Source organism: Marmota marmota, unplaced genomic scaffold, assembly GCF_001458135.2.
Source record: "Marmota marmota marmota unplaced genomic scaffold, marMar, whole genome shotgun sequence".
NCBI lineage: Eukaryota > Metazoa > Chordata > Mammalia > Rodentia > Sciuridae > Marmota > Marmota marmota.
The window spans coordinates 53,570,590-53,586,359 of record NW_025999968.1 but is presented as its reverse complement, the minus strand read 5'-3'; the positions used below and the strand labels follow the sequence as shown (position 1 = coordinate 53,586,359).

General features: G+C 39.5%; 1 protein-coding gene across 3 annotated transcripts in view; it reads right to left on the bottom strand.

Annotated features, from left to right (window-relative positions):
• Ifnar1 (interferon alpha and beta receptor subunit 1) overlaps positions 1 to 15,764 on the bottom strand; it is a 30,251-nt gene extending 14,487 nt beyond the window's left edge. For 2 of the 3 annotated variants that reach the window (XM_015478703.2, XM_048803608.1), the window contains exons 1-5: positions 15,632 to 15,764; positions 6,536 to 6,659; positions 2,930 to 3,108; positions 893 to 1,050; positions 628 to 769 (exon numbers count right to left, since the gene is read on the bottom strand). In XM_015478703.2, coding sequence (XP_015334189.1) covers positions 628 to 769; positions 893 to 1,050; positions 2,930 to 3,108; positions 6,536 to 6,659; positions 15,632 to 15,704 — 676 coding nt within the window. In that variant the 5' untranslated portion in view covers positions 15,705 to 15,764. Of the gene's footprint in view, positions 1 to 627; positions 770 to 892; positions 1,051 to 2,929; positions 3,109 to 4,018; positions 4,054 to 6,535; positions 6,660 to 15,631 lie in introns of those variants that run through there. The other variant, XM_048803609.1, reaches the window with a different exon arrangement.
• Between the last annotated feature and the right edge of the window lie 6 nt (positions 15,765 to 15,770).

Here is a 15,770-nt window from a genome sequence, read left to right as displayed (position 1 = left end):
CATATGCATCAGGATTCTCTTTTAATTTGAAAACAAAACCCCTAAATTACATCTTATAAGTCCTAAAAAGAAGTATATATATGCACTGCTAACAATGCTTACCTTTGGGAAACAGAGTTGGGGGTAAGAGAGCAAGAGAGGAAAAGCTCACTTTAAACTCTTCTGCATTGTTTTGATTTTTAAGAAAGAAAGTGTGTTAAGTTTATAATTAAAATAATAAACAACTCTAATCTCCCACTCTTGACCTTAATTATTGGCAAGATATCAAAAGCTAGATATAAAAGGATGCTATATTTTCACATTTCATTTAGAGGTATATCTTTTTGAAAGACTAACCATTCTACTATCAACTATCTCCCCCTTCTATGGATTTTGAGCAAGTTAAAAACATTTGGTCATTATAAAATATTTGGACTTTTAAGTAGAATTAATTTTCATTACTATTTATTTACTTGAGGCAAAAATCCCAAATAATGTTTTTAACTTATATAAATGCTGTTATAATGCTTTTGTGTTAATATCTATTAAACCATCATATAACACATGGTTCAGTGACTATGGGAAAAATTCCAAATAAATATATTGCCAAATATAGTTAATAGTTCTAAAGCAAAAGGTTCTCCTTACCTGTGGTATTTATACAATATACTGGACTATAGCTACCATTTTTGTTGTACAAAAGTAGTTTTGCTCTAACTTTTAAACAATAAGTAGTCTCTGGTGAGAGTTTATAAATTTTATCTCCAGGATGAACTGTTTCAATCCTTTCCTATAATTAAGAAAAAAAAAAAAAAAAGAGGTCTATTCTTCATAAAAGTATAAAGACAAATTTTACAATTAATTCACCTAATTTTTTCTCTCACATTAACAAAGGTAAAAAAAAAATGCTTACTTCCACATTTGAAGAGTTTTTCCACATAACTAAGCTATATGTAAAGGCTGAAACATCCAAAGACCACATAACATTGTCCACTGTCCCAGGAGGAGAGATGTGTATTGTTATTGCCTTATCTTCAGCTTCTAAATGTACTTTTGGAGGACCTATTTGAGCTGTAGGAACAAGACAATTACTATGACACTTCTTTAATGTCAGGTCAACAAGTACTGTGTCCCCAACAGAGCAAAACAGAGGATCTACACTCTCATGGAGATGGCAAAAAACTCAAATAAACTAACATATGAAATGCCATGTGCTATAAAGAAAAATAAAGTCATATGAAGGGATGAAGAATGGTTGGAAGTGCTCTTTTAGATATGCTAGTTAGCATATCTCTTGAGAGATACATTTGAGCTGAGGCCTGAATAAAGTAATGGAGTGGTCATACAAATATCTAGGGAAAAAGTCACTCTGGCTGAGCCCCTAGGATGGGAATGAGCTTAACTTTTTCAGGAGACAATGAAGTTGCTAGAATGGCTGGGAGTGGTTGAAACAGATTTGGGAGGAGGCTAGAGGCTATATGTGAAAGAAGAACTTCGAAGCCTTAGTAGTCCATGAAGTCATCTGAGGGCTAAGATTAGGAGTACCAAGATGTGACTCAGGGGCTGGGGCTGTGGCTCAGAGGTAGAGTTCTCACCTCACATATGCGAGGCCCTGGGTTTGATCCTCAGCAAACATAAAGATGAATAAATAAAAAATAAAGGTATTGTGTCCAACTACAACTAAAAAAAATATTTTAAAAAGATCATTAAAAAAAAAGATGTGACTCAGGTTTTAGAAAGAGCATCCTGTTAAGATATGAGGAGGCAAGGAAACCAGTAAGAAATCAAGTGAAGAATGAAAGTGGCTTGGTTTTCAGGCTGGAAGGGAGGGAAGTCAGGTATACTTTGGAGATGAATCAGAATGTGTTGACAGACAAGCTGTGTCAAGGATCACTCTGGGCTCTCGTGTGAACAAAGACACAGCTGATGTTAACTGAGATGGTAAAGACTGCAGGAAAAGAGCAGGTTTTAAGGGGGGATGGAGAGCTCTGTTTGACTATTTTAAATGTGAGATGACTTTTGACATCCAGAGGTGTTGAATAAAGGTGGTGATACAAGTCTAAAGGAATGTGGCTGGAGAAACAATTTTGTGAGGCAGGAGCATACAGACAATCGATCTGGAAAGCCATAAGATTACTGTTGGAGTGAGCAGAGAAGAAGTTCAAAGACTGGCCCCTGCAGTCTGACATTTAAAGTCTGGGTGGAGTAAAAAAACTGTCAGTGGACAACCAGTGGGCAGGAGAACCAGGAAGGAGAAGTGCCCTAGAAATGCCTTCTATCCAGAAGAGGAGGTGTTTCTAGAGAGCTGGAGAGAAGTCCACATCCGTGCATCACCAGGTGACTGACCTGGAAGAGAACTGGAAATTCACCTGCACGTGGAGGTCGCTCATGATCTTGAGAAGAATGAGTTTAGTACTGCAAGGAGGAAGAAGGCTCAAAGGGAAAGGGATGATGAGGGAATGGGGAAAATGAAGCACAGACAGGGAGTGCAGATCATTTTCTTTTGTTTGGTTCAGGGCTGTGCTTCTTTTTTGGTCTCAGGACCCCTTCTACTAGAGAGGCAAGAGGTGCCAGCTTGAGGCCAGCCTGGATGATTTAGTGAATCCTGTCTCAAAATAACATTTTAAAAAACGAGATGGGGAAACTGCCCAGAGGCAGAATGCTCCCAGGTTCAATCCTCAATACCACAAAACAAAACCAAAAAACAATGATAAACCCATACTTTGAGAACTACTACTGTAAGAAAACAGAAAAGAAAGAAAGAAAGAAAGCATAAAAATGGGGCCAGAGCAGAAGGAAGAAAGAGATTTAAAGGCATTTAAAGGCATTGTTCTTTTAATAATAGGAGATTTTACATCTTGCAAATCAATTGGTTTGGAAAGAGAACTATTCTGGCAACATTTACTAAAGAATATAATATAATTCAGATGGCAACTTTTACTTTTCTTACCTTCCTCAAATGGTATAAATGAGTAAACTTCACTCCATGAAGAAGAGTCATTTCCCTTTTCTGCTCTTATTTGCAATTTAACTTCTTCATAAACATCTGAACTGAGAGGAGAAAAGTGGCATTTGTTGACCACAATGTGTTGACAGCCAGGCAATTTCATCCAGTCATCCACCTCAGGTCTTTAAGTGAAAAGCAAGGGAATGAATGAGCACATGTCAGACAAAATAGTGTCAAATACATTTTCCCCTTACTAATGTTATAAAGCTAGCTTAAGACATTATTTCCTCTACTTGAGTTCACATCCTGTTAACATTTTAGTATGTGCCCTTCCACTCTTTTCCAATACCTATAAACCAAGCTACTACATATAAAACGGAATCATTCAGACATATGATTTTTTTTTTTTTTTTTTTTGTACCAGGGATTGAACTCAGGGGTACTGGACAACTGAGCCACATCCCCAGTCCTATTTTGTATTTTACATTTAGAGACAGTGTCTCACCGAGTTGCTTAGCGATTCACTTTTGCTGAGGCTGGCTTTGAACTTGCAATCTCCTGCCTCAGCCTCCCGAGCTGCTGGGATTACAGTCATGTGCCACCGTGCCCAGAATATAATTGATTTTTAATAAGGTTCTATAATATAATTTTATGGGTGGCTGCATTAATATTTCATGGAAGCAGAGATATGCATAACCCATAAGTCAAAAGCAGATTTTGGCTGGCTTTGTAAAGGACAGTTGTATGACTTCTGGCAATTTACTTTCTGTTCTTGGATCTTCTAATTGAAAATTGGATTTGATGATCCCCTCTGTTCTTCTATAGATAGATTATCTGTCCTAAGGCAGACCTCACACATCAGTGCGGTTTAGGGGTTTCCTTTGCCCTTTCCCAAACCAAATCACTCCTCTGCTTCCTGGTCTTCATCATTTCTTTTATTATACCATCAGAAACAAAAAAACTTAAAATGTTAGCATGAACAATTTCCTTCAGTGGAACTTGTCAACCAAAAAGGTTTATACGATTTGAGAATGTATTCTTTTTTAAAAGGGGGCAGGGGCTAGAGGTGTCACTCAGCGGTAGAACACTTGCCTAGGATGCACGAGGCCTTGGTTCCACTCTCAGCACTAGTAAAAATAACAAATAAATAAATATATTAATATGGTTTTGGTCCATGCTCACTCTTTATATTTATCTTCTTTTCTCTTTAGAAAATGCAGTAAAACTTTTATTAAAATGCTTTTGCACTTAAGAGAACTATTTCAGTAAAGTTACCTTTATACTTTCTTAGAAAATCTTTATCATCTCCAATAATTAGATCAGAACAGAATTCAATGTGAAATGGGAGTATGTAACCAATGTAAGATTCATTTCATAAAAGCAGTTTCACAATGTAACTTGTGAAAGAGAACTATTTTACTTCTCCTGTTCACTGAGGTCTTCTGGGCACTCAGAATGAGTGCTTAGCATAGAAGGCATCCAGTATTTATTGACTGAAACTGTGATAGTAGGAGCAAATGTGACTCCATTTTGTTTTATGACTTCATCCTGTAAAACAACCATGCCAAGTAGAAGAGTCATGACTGGAGCAAGATGTTTTTTTTTTCCTTTTGCTATAGAAATCTTTAAGAACACAAAACTACCTAATGGGGTATTGTTTCTGTAACTAGGGTAACGGGGCTCTGTTTCTGTAACTGGGGTGACTGGGCTAATTGTGATTGGTTAGGCTTCCCTCCGCTTGACTGCACTGTCCCGCTTCTGTAACCTGGCTTGCTTGCATTGTCTAGACCCCCTGAACATCCCTTTTGCGGTTTTCAGGCTTATAAGGAGTGCCCTTGCAATTGTTCGGGGCTGTTCAGGGGAACAGCTTTATGTTCTGGTCAGCCGCCACTGGTGTGCTTCAATAAAGGCTTGATTCGATTATACGTGAGTGATCTGGAAGTCAGTTTATGAAACCCTGGGACGAAGCTTTAACTATAACAAAACAATGAGTGCTGCAGGTTACATACATCACAATCCATTTTAGATAGAAGTTACACACACTGATGTTTTAGTCAGAAAATTTGCAGAAGATGGGTTTCAATGCAAGTAGCCTGGCTAGAGTCCACACTACACTACACTGCACTACACTACACCAATCCAAATGTATATTCTGACATATTTCAGCAAAGAGAGTTGTTTGTAAATTAGCAGAACAAAATAGGGTAAGAATACACTGAAAAAATCATTTGATGCAAAAGTTAGAGTGGAAGGGTCAAAGATTATGATGAACTAGAGCATCTGGCATAAGCAATGTGAGAAGGAACGCAGGTGTGAGAACAATGGCCCCCTGCTCTTCATTATAAGCATACCTGAAATGACCCCTCTATACCTCAGGCAACCGTTTCATAAGAAGATTCTGAATTAAAGAATAAACTGGTAGCAAAATTCAATTTAAAGAAAATCTCTGGAGATAAAAATGTCTATGTGCTCACATACACAGACATACACATAATTTCAAAGCTGTCAGACTGCTATTCCAGTTTTTTTTAATATTATTTTTTAGTTGTAGTTAGACACAATACTTTTATTTTATTTATTTATTCATATATGGTGCTGAGGATTGAACCCAGGGCCTTGCACGTGCTAGGTGAGCGTTCTACTGCTGAGCCATAACCTCAGCCCCTGCTATTCCAGTTTTAATAACTGGAGAACCACAATGTCATGGCTGTGGCTGAAGTGGTGGGACCCTGGTTCTGAAGGCCCTAACCCCTTGCTTCTTCACTGTCTTCTCCTGCCTGGACAGTGGACCACAGTTAGCAGACAGAGTCCTGACACCAGATGAAAGGCCCAGGGCTATAGGTCCTGAGCTGGGTCCCCTTCTGTAAACATTTTCTCCATAAGCCCTGCCTGCCTACTCTCTTGGCAACTATGAAACAGAAAGACAGTACCAAGAAAGAAACCCTGAAACTTCAATAGAGTCCAACATAGTTTATAAACTGTATCTGAATTTAAAATATTGTGTATGATGGAGATAATAGGAAAATCTGACCATAGGAGGTCTGGTTACTTATTCCAAGACCTTGGATTAGCCTTTTTGGGTACTCTCTCATATCCTCAAGGCATGCTCTAGTTCAGACACTAACATACATTTCACAGAATATCCAGAGCAGAGAAAGTATGAGGTAGTTGTGGGCTAGAAAAGCCTTTACCACACTCATCTCAAATCTCTTTTGCTTCAAAGATAAATTTGACTAAGTCTCTATTTGTAGAAATGGATTACAAATATGAAGACAGAAAATTTCTAATACATGAAAAAGAAATGTTTCCCAAACCTAAAATTATGGTGATAAAGTTATAATAATATTGAGAGGAAAAAAGGAATAGGAAGGTGGAGGGAATCTCAGATAAATCAAAGGTGGATCAGTAATATAGAGGAAAGGGACTGGGGTGAGGGAAAGGGGAAATACTGGGGATGACACTGGCTAAATTATATTGTTACATTGTGTGCATGCACAAACATAACACAAATCCCACCATTATGTATAATTATAATGTACCAACAAAAAATGGGAAAATCATAAATATTATCCACACCATTCTGGCAAATCAGTAAGTAGAGTCACTTACGTTTGATAAACTGCTGAAAAGGTCACATTCTCAACAGTCTCAATCCTGCTGTTCCACTTCAGGGTGAAGTTGTCATCCGTGATGTAGACCTCTATATTCTCAGGTGGCTGTAGATTTTTTTCACCTATAAAGACAATCAGAAACAAAATTATGTAGATGCTATACAGATATTTTAAAAAATGTTATTCTTCCCTTCGCATCCGTAATTAAAGAGTGAATACATTCAAACAAGTATTATATACTTCCTCCTTATCTATGGGGGTTGCATTGCAAGACCTCTAGTGGAGGCCTGAAATAACTGAAGATGGAATTGAGCACTATACAGTCCATTTTCTGCCTCCACCTCTTTGTCACACACACACACACACACACACACACACACATACACACACACACCCTGTGGTAAAGTCTAATCTATGAAGTAGGTACAGTAAGAGATTAACAATACTAACAAAAATAGAACAATTGCAACAACACTGTAATAAAAGTTTGTGCTTTGGGGATCATTAGTAAGTAAAGTAAGAGTAACTGGTAGACTATGCTGGAGCGAAAGTCCACCAAGGAATATGTTGGGACAGATACTCCTGTCCCAGGCAACATGCAGTGATACTTCATTACAATGTTCTAAGTGGCACACAATTTCAAGCTTATGAACTGCTTATTTCTAGAAACTTCTACTTAATATTTTCAGTCCCTGGTTGACCATGGAAAGGAAAACTGTGGGTAAGGTAGGGGTGAGCTGCTATATTTAATAAATCTAAAACCTAATGTTTGCTTTCAGCACGGGAGTGTGTTAATTATATTTCTCCATCTGAGAGACCTGGAAAAAAGGTTAAGTTTTCCATCCATAAAAAAATTTGTCCTTTAACTGAAAAGAACTCTGGCCTCAGAAGTAATACTGACATCAGAAACACAAGGTTCAACCGTTTAACAGCCTCAGTTTGGTTTCACATCCTTTTCAGAGATAGATGCTTCACATACTCTGATGGAGAATTGAACAGATGTGATTTCAAAGTTGACAGCTGTTTTCAGAACTCACATAACAAAACTGAGAGACAGAGATGAATATTTGTGTCAGCTGAGCCCCTCAGGAACCTAAAAAATTCTCAACTTCTGAATATGTCGACTGAGGTTTTCTGTTTATTTCTGAGGATTCCCATCTATGAACCTTCCTTATATTTTTAAAATATATTTTTTAAGTTTTCAATGGACCTTTATTTTATTTATTCATATGTGGTGCTGAGAATCGAACCCAGTGCCTTACACATGCTAGGCAAATGCTCTACTACTGAGCCACTACCCCAGCCCCCTTTCCTTATTTTTTACTACTAATAAATATCTTTTACCAATTGGATTACCTCCTTCCTCAGTTTCCCTTTTTGGCCCCTCCAATTTGCAGTGTACCTCTCTTCTTCTCTGATGACCCAAATCCTCCAAGACCCAGTTCTTGACCCCTTTAGAGAAACTTCCCTGAACACTGCAGCTCATGTTGATCTTGCTGTTCTCTTACACTCATGTCATTTAATCTGCACCACTCAATTTCACACTTCAGTAGATGTTCTCCGCTCTCAAATACTTGTTGAGTGCAGAATATACTTTTTCCAATTTTAAAAATTGTGGTAAAATACACATAATGTGAAACTTACCATCTTCAACAGTAAGCGTTAAATACATTGATAACACTGCAACCATCACCACCCATGTTCCTAACTCCTTTCGTCTTGGAGAATTGAATATCTATACCCATTAAACAATAACTCCCCATTCCCCATGGCCCAGCTCTGACAACCATTCTACTGACCATCTCTCAGACTTTGACTAAATACCTCATACAGGTGTAATAATACAGTATTTCCTTTTTGCAGCTAACTTATTTCACTTATAAGGTTTTCAAGATTTGTCAGTGTTGGAGCAAATGTGAGAATTTCCCTCCTTTAAAGGCTTAACAGTGTTCAATTGTTTACATACCACATTTTGCTTATTCATTCATTCATTGATGGATACTCTGGTGTTTCCACATTTTAGCTATTGTGAATAATGTGGCTATGAACATGGATATACACGTATCTCTTGGAGACTCTGTTTTAAATTTTTTAGGGAATGCATTTGGAAGTGGAATCACTAGATCTTAAAATAATTATATTTTTCACTCTTTGGAGAACCTCCATACTGCTTTCTATAGCAGTTGCACCATTTACCTTCCCACCAACGGTGCACAAGGCTTCCAGTTTTTCCACAGCCTCACCAACATTTACTCATTTGATAATAGCCGTTCTAAGGAGTGGGAGGTAGTATCTTGTAGTTTCAACTTGTATTTCTTTAACAATTAGCAATGTTGAGCATATTTTCATTTGTGCATCTTCTTTGAAGAAATATCTATTCAACTCCTTTGGTAATTTTTGAATTAGGTTACTTTGTTCTTGAGTTTTGGGAACTTTCTATATATCATGGGTATCAATTCCTTATCAGATACAGGCTTTGCAAATATTTGCTCCCATTTGTAGGTTGACTTTTTACTTTTATTGATAGTGTCTTCTGTTTCCTTATCTTCTGTCTAGTCGTTCTATTCATTTTCAAGAGGGGTAAATATTGTAGTCCCCAATTATTATTGTACAACTGTCTACTTCTCCCTTCAATTCCACCAGTTTTTGCTTCAGGTATTTTGATGGTTTGCCATGAGGTACACAAATCTGCATAACTATTATGTCTCCTGGCTGTATTGAAGCTTTAATTAAAATATAATATCTGTCTCTTATAACTTTTCTTGTGTGAACTTAGGCATTTCTGGAAGAAAAAACCTATATTACAATGGAACTCTTTAAGCAAGTACATGACACAGGCAAGCTCTCGCTCCTGAAAGGAGATGAGGCAAGGGTGGGGGGCTTGAGGTAAAGGCTGCCCCAGGGCCTTGAGAAAACGAGCCCTTACTTCTGATTTCCTATAAAAAAAAAAAAAAAAAAAAAAAAAACTCACCTCATAACATTTAGGGAAAAGAACAGCTCCCCAACCTGACTGATCTTCTGGTCAAGAATGCTGCAAGATACCACCCCAGTCCAGTGGTCAGAGTTTCCCTTTTCCCTTAACCTGCCTGTGCAATGTCCCCGCCAATGTAGTAAATGAATGCATTACTGATTTATGACTTTGTTCTGTGGCTATAAAAGTTCAAGTAACATTTGAACTTCAGAGAAATATGTCATTCAGGGTAACTTGAACCCGTGTTTCCAGATGGTGGTCACTCATATATGGCTTAGAATAAACTATTTTCTTACTTCATTTAAAGGAGAATCATTATTTTATGTCAACAATAGTGTGAAGTACATTTTTACTAATATTAATATAGATACCTCTGTTCATCTAAGTCTTTCCCTTGATGTTGTAAGCCTTCAAAATATACTCCAGACTTCTGAAACAGTCACACCAGACAGAGTACGCCAGTCCAACTGTGTGGGGAGCAGAGAGACCCTTTCGCTTTCTACTCCAGTTATATTTCCAGAATCCCCCAAATACATATTTTTACCAACTGCTTCTCTGTGTGAAACACACATCTCAAACCATTAAAGGCAGAGTCTATATAGCATCATACTACATTTGTATGTTTCAGGATAATCAGCTGGGCTTCCAGAAATTTCTTAAATATAAAGATAATTTACTTGGAAGCTCTAATTTTTAAAAACTACCTTTTATTTCTGATAAATTTAATATTGTTTAGCGTTTATTTCTACAATTATATTATTTCCTTACAGGTGGATTTATTTATTGTATTTTTACCACAAAGGTCCTTGTAGAACATTTTTTATTGGGATTGTTTCTTCTATTTTACAGTTAGATATGGTATGGGGCCAAAAGAGGAGATCTTTTTTTTTTTTTCCCCCGGTACCAGGGATGGAACCCTGGGGCAGGCTGGCAACCACTGAGTCATATCCCCAGCCCTCTTTTGAATTTTATTTAGAGACAGGGTATCCCTGAGTTGCTTAGGGCCTCGCTAAATGGCTGAGGATGGCTTTGATCCTGCAATCCTCCCACCTCAGCCTCCAGAGCTGCTGAGATTACAGGTGTATGCCACAGTGCCAGGTGAGGAAACTCTGAGAAAACATTTTTTGATTTAAAGAATTTAAATGGGTAATCAGGTCTTTCCACCTCAATTTTAAGTTTCATATTAAAAATCTTTGCAACTCTATCCCTTAAAAAGAACAAATTTCTTTACCCTTATTTTCTTAACTTGATTCCTACCCAATTTGTTGGAATTTATAGATTTTGTCAGCCAACAGGTGGTAGTTGGATTTACAGGGGTTAACAAAAGATCTGGTGGTGTTTGTAATATTTATAGTATACTGTTCAGAATACTCAAATTCAAGAAATTCTAGGCCTTGAGAGAGGCAGAGGAAATGTGATGGGGAGATTCAGGGACGTACTCAAGGTTGCAATCCTTCTATTGCTAAATGAAGGAGATCCTAGAGTTAGAGTCATCTTGGCACTTGGGAGACCAACAAAAAACTTATTAGAAAGTGAACATGAACTTGGAGATAATAGTTATCAAACAAGATTTCAATTTTCCTAGATTCTGCTGTGCATCAGCAATCTCTTCTTAATAAAATTTATTTTACCTTTCTAGCATGCAAAATGTATAAATGGGCATTTTTTAATGTTTTTGGCTGCTTCTAACCTTTCACACTAATCTCTTTTGTTGTTGTTGTTGTTGTTTGTGTATGTTGCCCAGGTTGGTCTCGAGCTCGTGGGCTCAGGTGCTCCTCCTGCCTGTCTCCCTAGTTCTGGGACTGCCAGCATGAATTACTAAACTCTGGCCAGTGGAGTTTACTATCATTATGGTTAGGATTTGGAATGTCCCCCAAAGGGTCATGTGTTGAAGGCTTTGTCCCCAATGTAGCAGTGTTCAAAAGTAGGATTTTTGGGAAGTCATTGCAATATGAGGGCTCTGACTCATCAATGGATGAATGCATTGAGGAATTCATATATTTTTTTAAATTTTTTAAAAAATATTTATTTTTTAGTTACAGGTGGACACAATATCTTTATTTTATTTTTATGTGGTACTGAGGATTGAAACTGGTGTCTCACACATGGTAGGGGAGCGTTCTAGCTCTGTGCCACAACCCCAGCCCTGAGGAATTCATATTTAATAGTATTATTGGCAAATGGCGGAAGCTGAAGGTAGTGGGGCCTAGTGAGAGGAAGTGTTCATTGGGGGGAATACCCTGGAAGGATAGATCTTTTCTCCTTCCTCTCTCTCTGCTTCCTGGCTGCCATGAAGTGAGCTGTTGTCTTCTACCACATCCTTGATGCCATGATTTTCTGCCTCACCTCAGGTCCAAAGCAATGGAGCCAGCCAATGATGAACTGAAAACCTCTGAAACCATGAGCCAAAATAAATATTTCCTATTTTAAGTCTCAGTGACAAAAAGTTGACTAATACAGAAAATTGGTACCAAGAGTGGGGTTTTTGCAGTGACTATACATAACCATGTGATTCAGAAGCTTTTGGAACTGGTTTGTGTGAAGAATTTTGAAAAGTTTGGAGATATATGCTAGAGAAGCCTCAGAATGTTTTAAGTGGAGCTATGGCAATTCTGGTGGGAGCACAGAAGACCACAATGCTGATAGGAAAGTGGACAGTAAAGACTGTGCTTTGGGAACAAGAACCCTGTTGAGAATTGGACTAGAGGCCTTTCATGTTCCACTGGCAAAGAACTTTGTCTACATTTTGTCTATGCTCTGAGCCCTTACATGAGTCTCAGTTTAAAAATGATGGGCAAATTAATTTAGTAGGGGAAACTTCAAGGCAGCATGGCTTTTTTTCAGGTGGCATGGCTATTGCTGGCTGTTTTTTAGTCAGTGACAATCAGGAATAAGAATCAGAGTGAAAAGATATGACAAATTGAGTTTGTCCAGGAAAGAAGCCAGTGAATTGTGACCAAGGAAGGTGAACTTGCTGAAGAAATTAGTGCCACTAAAGAGATAATGGATATTTTGACCTGGACAACAGGAAAGATGTCTTGAAAGCATCTCAGGCTTGGCCAGTCTCTGCCTACAGCAGGCTCAGGGTGTAAAAGTATAAACTCCTTTGAGACAATTTGCTTTTAGAAGAGAGTACAGGGTACCCTGTACTCACAGGGCCACCTAAGAAGCTATAGCCCCAGGATTTGTTTCACCATGCTCAGTTTCCCAAGCATTAAGAGGCTGCTGCAGTCATGGTCCAAGTAGACCTGGTTACTGCTCCCACTGGCAGCAGACCTTGGCATCATCCCCACAGTGCTGGCTTTGCAGGAATGCAGAATGTAAGAGTTATGAGGTTCCCACTGAGATTTTCACTGAGTGAAACTAAAGCTTCAATGGAGACCTCAGGAAGGCACAGATGAGAGTAATGTGGACTGTCTGCCAAGAAAAGGTGCAGGCAGTGAGCAGAGCCAGCCCAAGAAAGAGGCCATGTGGGCTGCAACCAGCAAAGCCATAGGGGTGGGGTTGTTCAAATCATGTAGCTCCTATCTCATCACCTGTTCCCTGGATGACAGACATGGAGCTACAGGATTCAGCGTCTGCCCTGCTGGGTTTCAGTCTTGCTTTGGGACCCATCCTTATTTTCTATCCCCCACTTCTCCCTTTGGGAATATTTACCCTGTGCCTGTCCCATCATTGTATGTTGAACGTATGTAACTTGCTTTTCAATTTTTACAGGGAATCACAGCTATGAGTTGCCTTGAGTTGAGAGAAAACATTAGATTTGACTTTTGAGAAACGCTGTTAAAACTAAGGGATGCTTAGAGATGAACATGAGCCTTTGGGGCCAGTGGCAGAATGTTATGGATTGGATATCCCCCAAAGGCTCATGTGTTGAAGAATTAATCCCCAATGCAGCAGTGTTGTATTTAGGAATTGATTGAATCTCAAGGGCTCTACCCTCATCCGTGGATTAATTCATGGATGGATACATATTGATGGCATTATTGGCAGGTAGTGGAAACTTTAGGTGGTGAGGTCTAGTTAGAGGAAGTGGTTCACTGGGGGCATGCCTACAAGGTTTTATCTTGCCCTGGCTCCTTCACCTTTTTCTTTCTCTCCGCTTTCCTGTTGAAATGAGGTGAGCAGCTGTGCTTTGCCACATCCTTCTGCTGTGAGGTTCACTAAAGCAATAGAGCTGGCCAATCATGAGCTGAAACCTCTGAAACCATGAGCCAAAATGCTCCTTGTTTTTTCTCGGATATTCATCCCAGCAATGGAAAGCCTACACAATTATCTTTTTAAATCTGATGTAAATGCACACACATACATCCATACAAACATGAATGCAAACTTCCTCCTACATTTTGGACAATTTTCTTAGACTAGGGTCCTAGAATTGTATTTAATAGGTTAAAAAGTATGCATATTTCTATGACTTTTGAAAGACCAACATTACAATCTCAAATTTGGGTTAACATTTCACTTAGTTTTGAATATTATTATTGCTCTGGAGAAAAAGAACATTAGCTAAAGATAACTGATAAGTAGGCTCTTAACATATAGGTGGATAGTCAAGAATTTAAATTGTTTGGCTTCTCAGAAACAGTCCAGATTGGTTAAGACATAAGGCTTTCAGACTCTCAGGATATGATTTCCCACTCAACCAGTGGCTGACTGGTTTCATGCAGTTACTTAAAGCTCTCAGGTCTGTAAAATGGGGACAATACTTTCTAGGTTTTGAAAGCTAAGTGAGTTTGCATCTCTAAAACACTCACATTAGTGATTCGTACATAGTTAGTAAATAAATGCTAAGTACCTATAAATCATATTTTAATAGCTCTCTAGTCTAAAATGAATTTCTCTGTGCGCATCTTCCTTGAAGGTCAATTTACGTGAAAATTTTGGGGAAATTCTTTTTCTATTAAAGCAAATATGAGTTTAATGCAAATTTTTCATAAAAAACTTCAAAGAAATTATCATGGGTTGTACCAGGATCCTAACACCCATACACTATTAGCTACTATTTGTGGAGGGTTTGAGGAATACTATATCATGCACCACACAGGTATAGAGTTTTTTTAAAAAAGAGGTATTCTGACCCTACTACCAGCCTCAGAGGCCTCCTGGATTCCTGCGCTGGGATGCTTGGCCCTGTTTCACTACAAAATTTCCTCTCTTCTCTCGATCTTTTTTTTTTGGGGGGGTGGGGAGGAGTACCGGGGATTGAACTCAGGAGTACTCGACCATATTTTGTATTTTATTTAGAGACAAGGTCTCATTGAATTGCTTACAACCTCACTTTTGTCAGGCTGGCTTTGAACTAGGGATCTTCCTGCCTCAGCATCCCCAGGCGCTGGAATTACAGGCATGCACCACCCCGCACAGCTCTTCTCTCAATTCTTAAACAACAGTTGCCATCCCCCTGATGCTAACCATCCCAGCTAAGTATTATGACTTGCAAGAAGCTAGTAGTGGCTTTTTGCAAGTTTTCTTTTTTATTTTTAAATGGTACTGGGGGTGGAACTCAGGAATTTTACCATTGAGCTACATCCCCAGCCCTTTTTATTTTTTGGGATAGAGTCTCACTAAGTTGCTGCGGCTGGCCTTAAATATGGGATCCGCCTGCCTCGGTCTCCCTAGTAGCTGGGTTCACAGGCATGCCCAGATGTTCTTTTATTCTTTTTTTTTTATTAGACCATGAGGATCCTGCGGGCAGAGAAATTCCTTCAACACTTATTTCACTCCATCCCGGGGCTGGGGGCAACTGTTTACTAAATCGAGGAAGTGCGTTTTAAGGACACATTGTTTATTATCAAGCCTGACAGCAGAGCCAAGCATTTCTCCAAAAGAAGCAAACGCCAACAGGAGGCCCCGGCACAGCTGGTTTCCGAGGGTGGGAGGCCGGGGCGCGGCCCCAGGGCTGGTGGCCTACGGGTGCCCCCAACGCGGGGCGCGTACACTGGCTAACAAGCTAGCGGTGCCAGGGCTCCAGTCTGATTTTCGAGCCCACATCAGGTTCAAGTTGAGCGCTGAGGCCCCGATCCCACACCACTCAGGCACTGGCGACCAGACACACAGAGACGTCGGTCTCCCTAGTAGCTTCCCGCCACCCGCCCTGCGCCGAGATCCCAGGTCTCTCACCTGCGGCTGCGGGGAGCACCCAAGGCGCCCCGGCGACCAGCGCCAGCGTCGTCGCGCTCAGGAGGGCGAGCATCGTCCGCGGGCCGCGGCGGGCCCCGCACACGCGCAACCAGTGCCGCCGCTGCTCCAACTTCTGCGC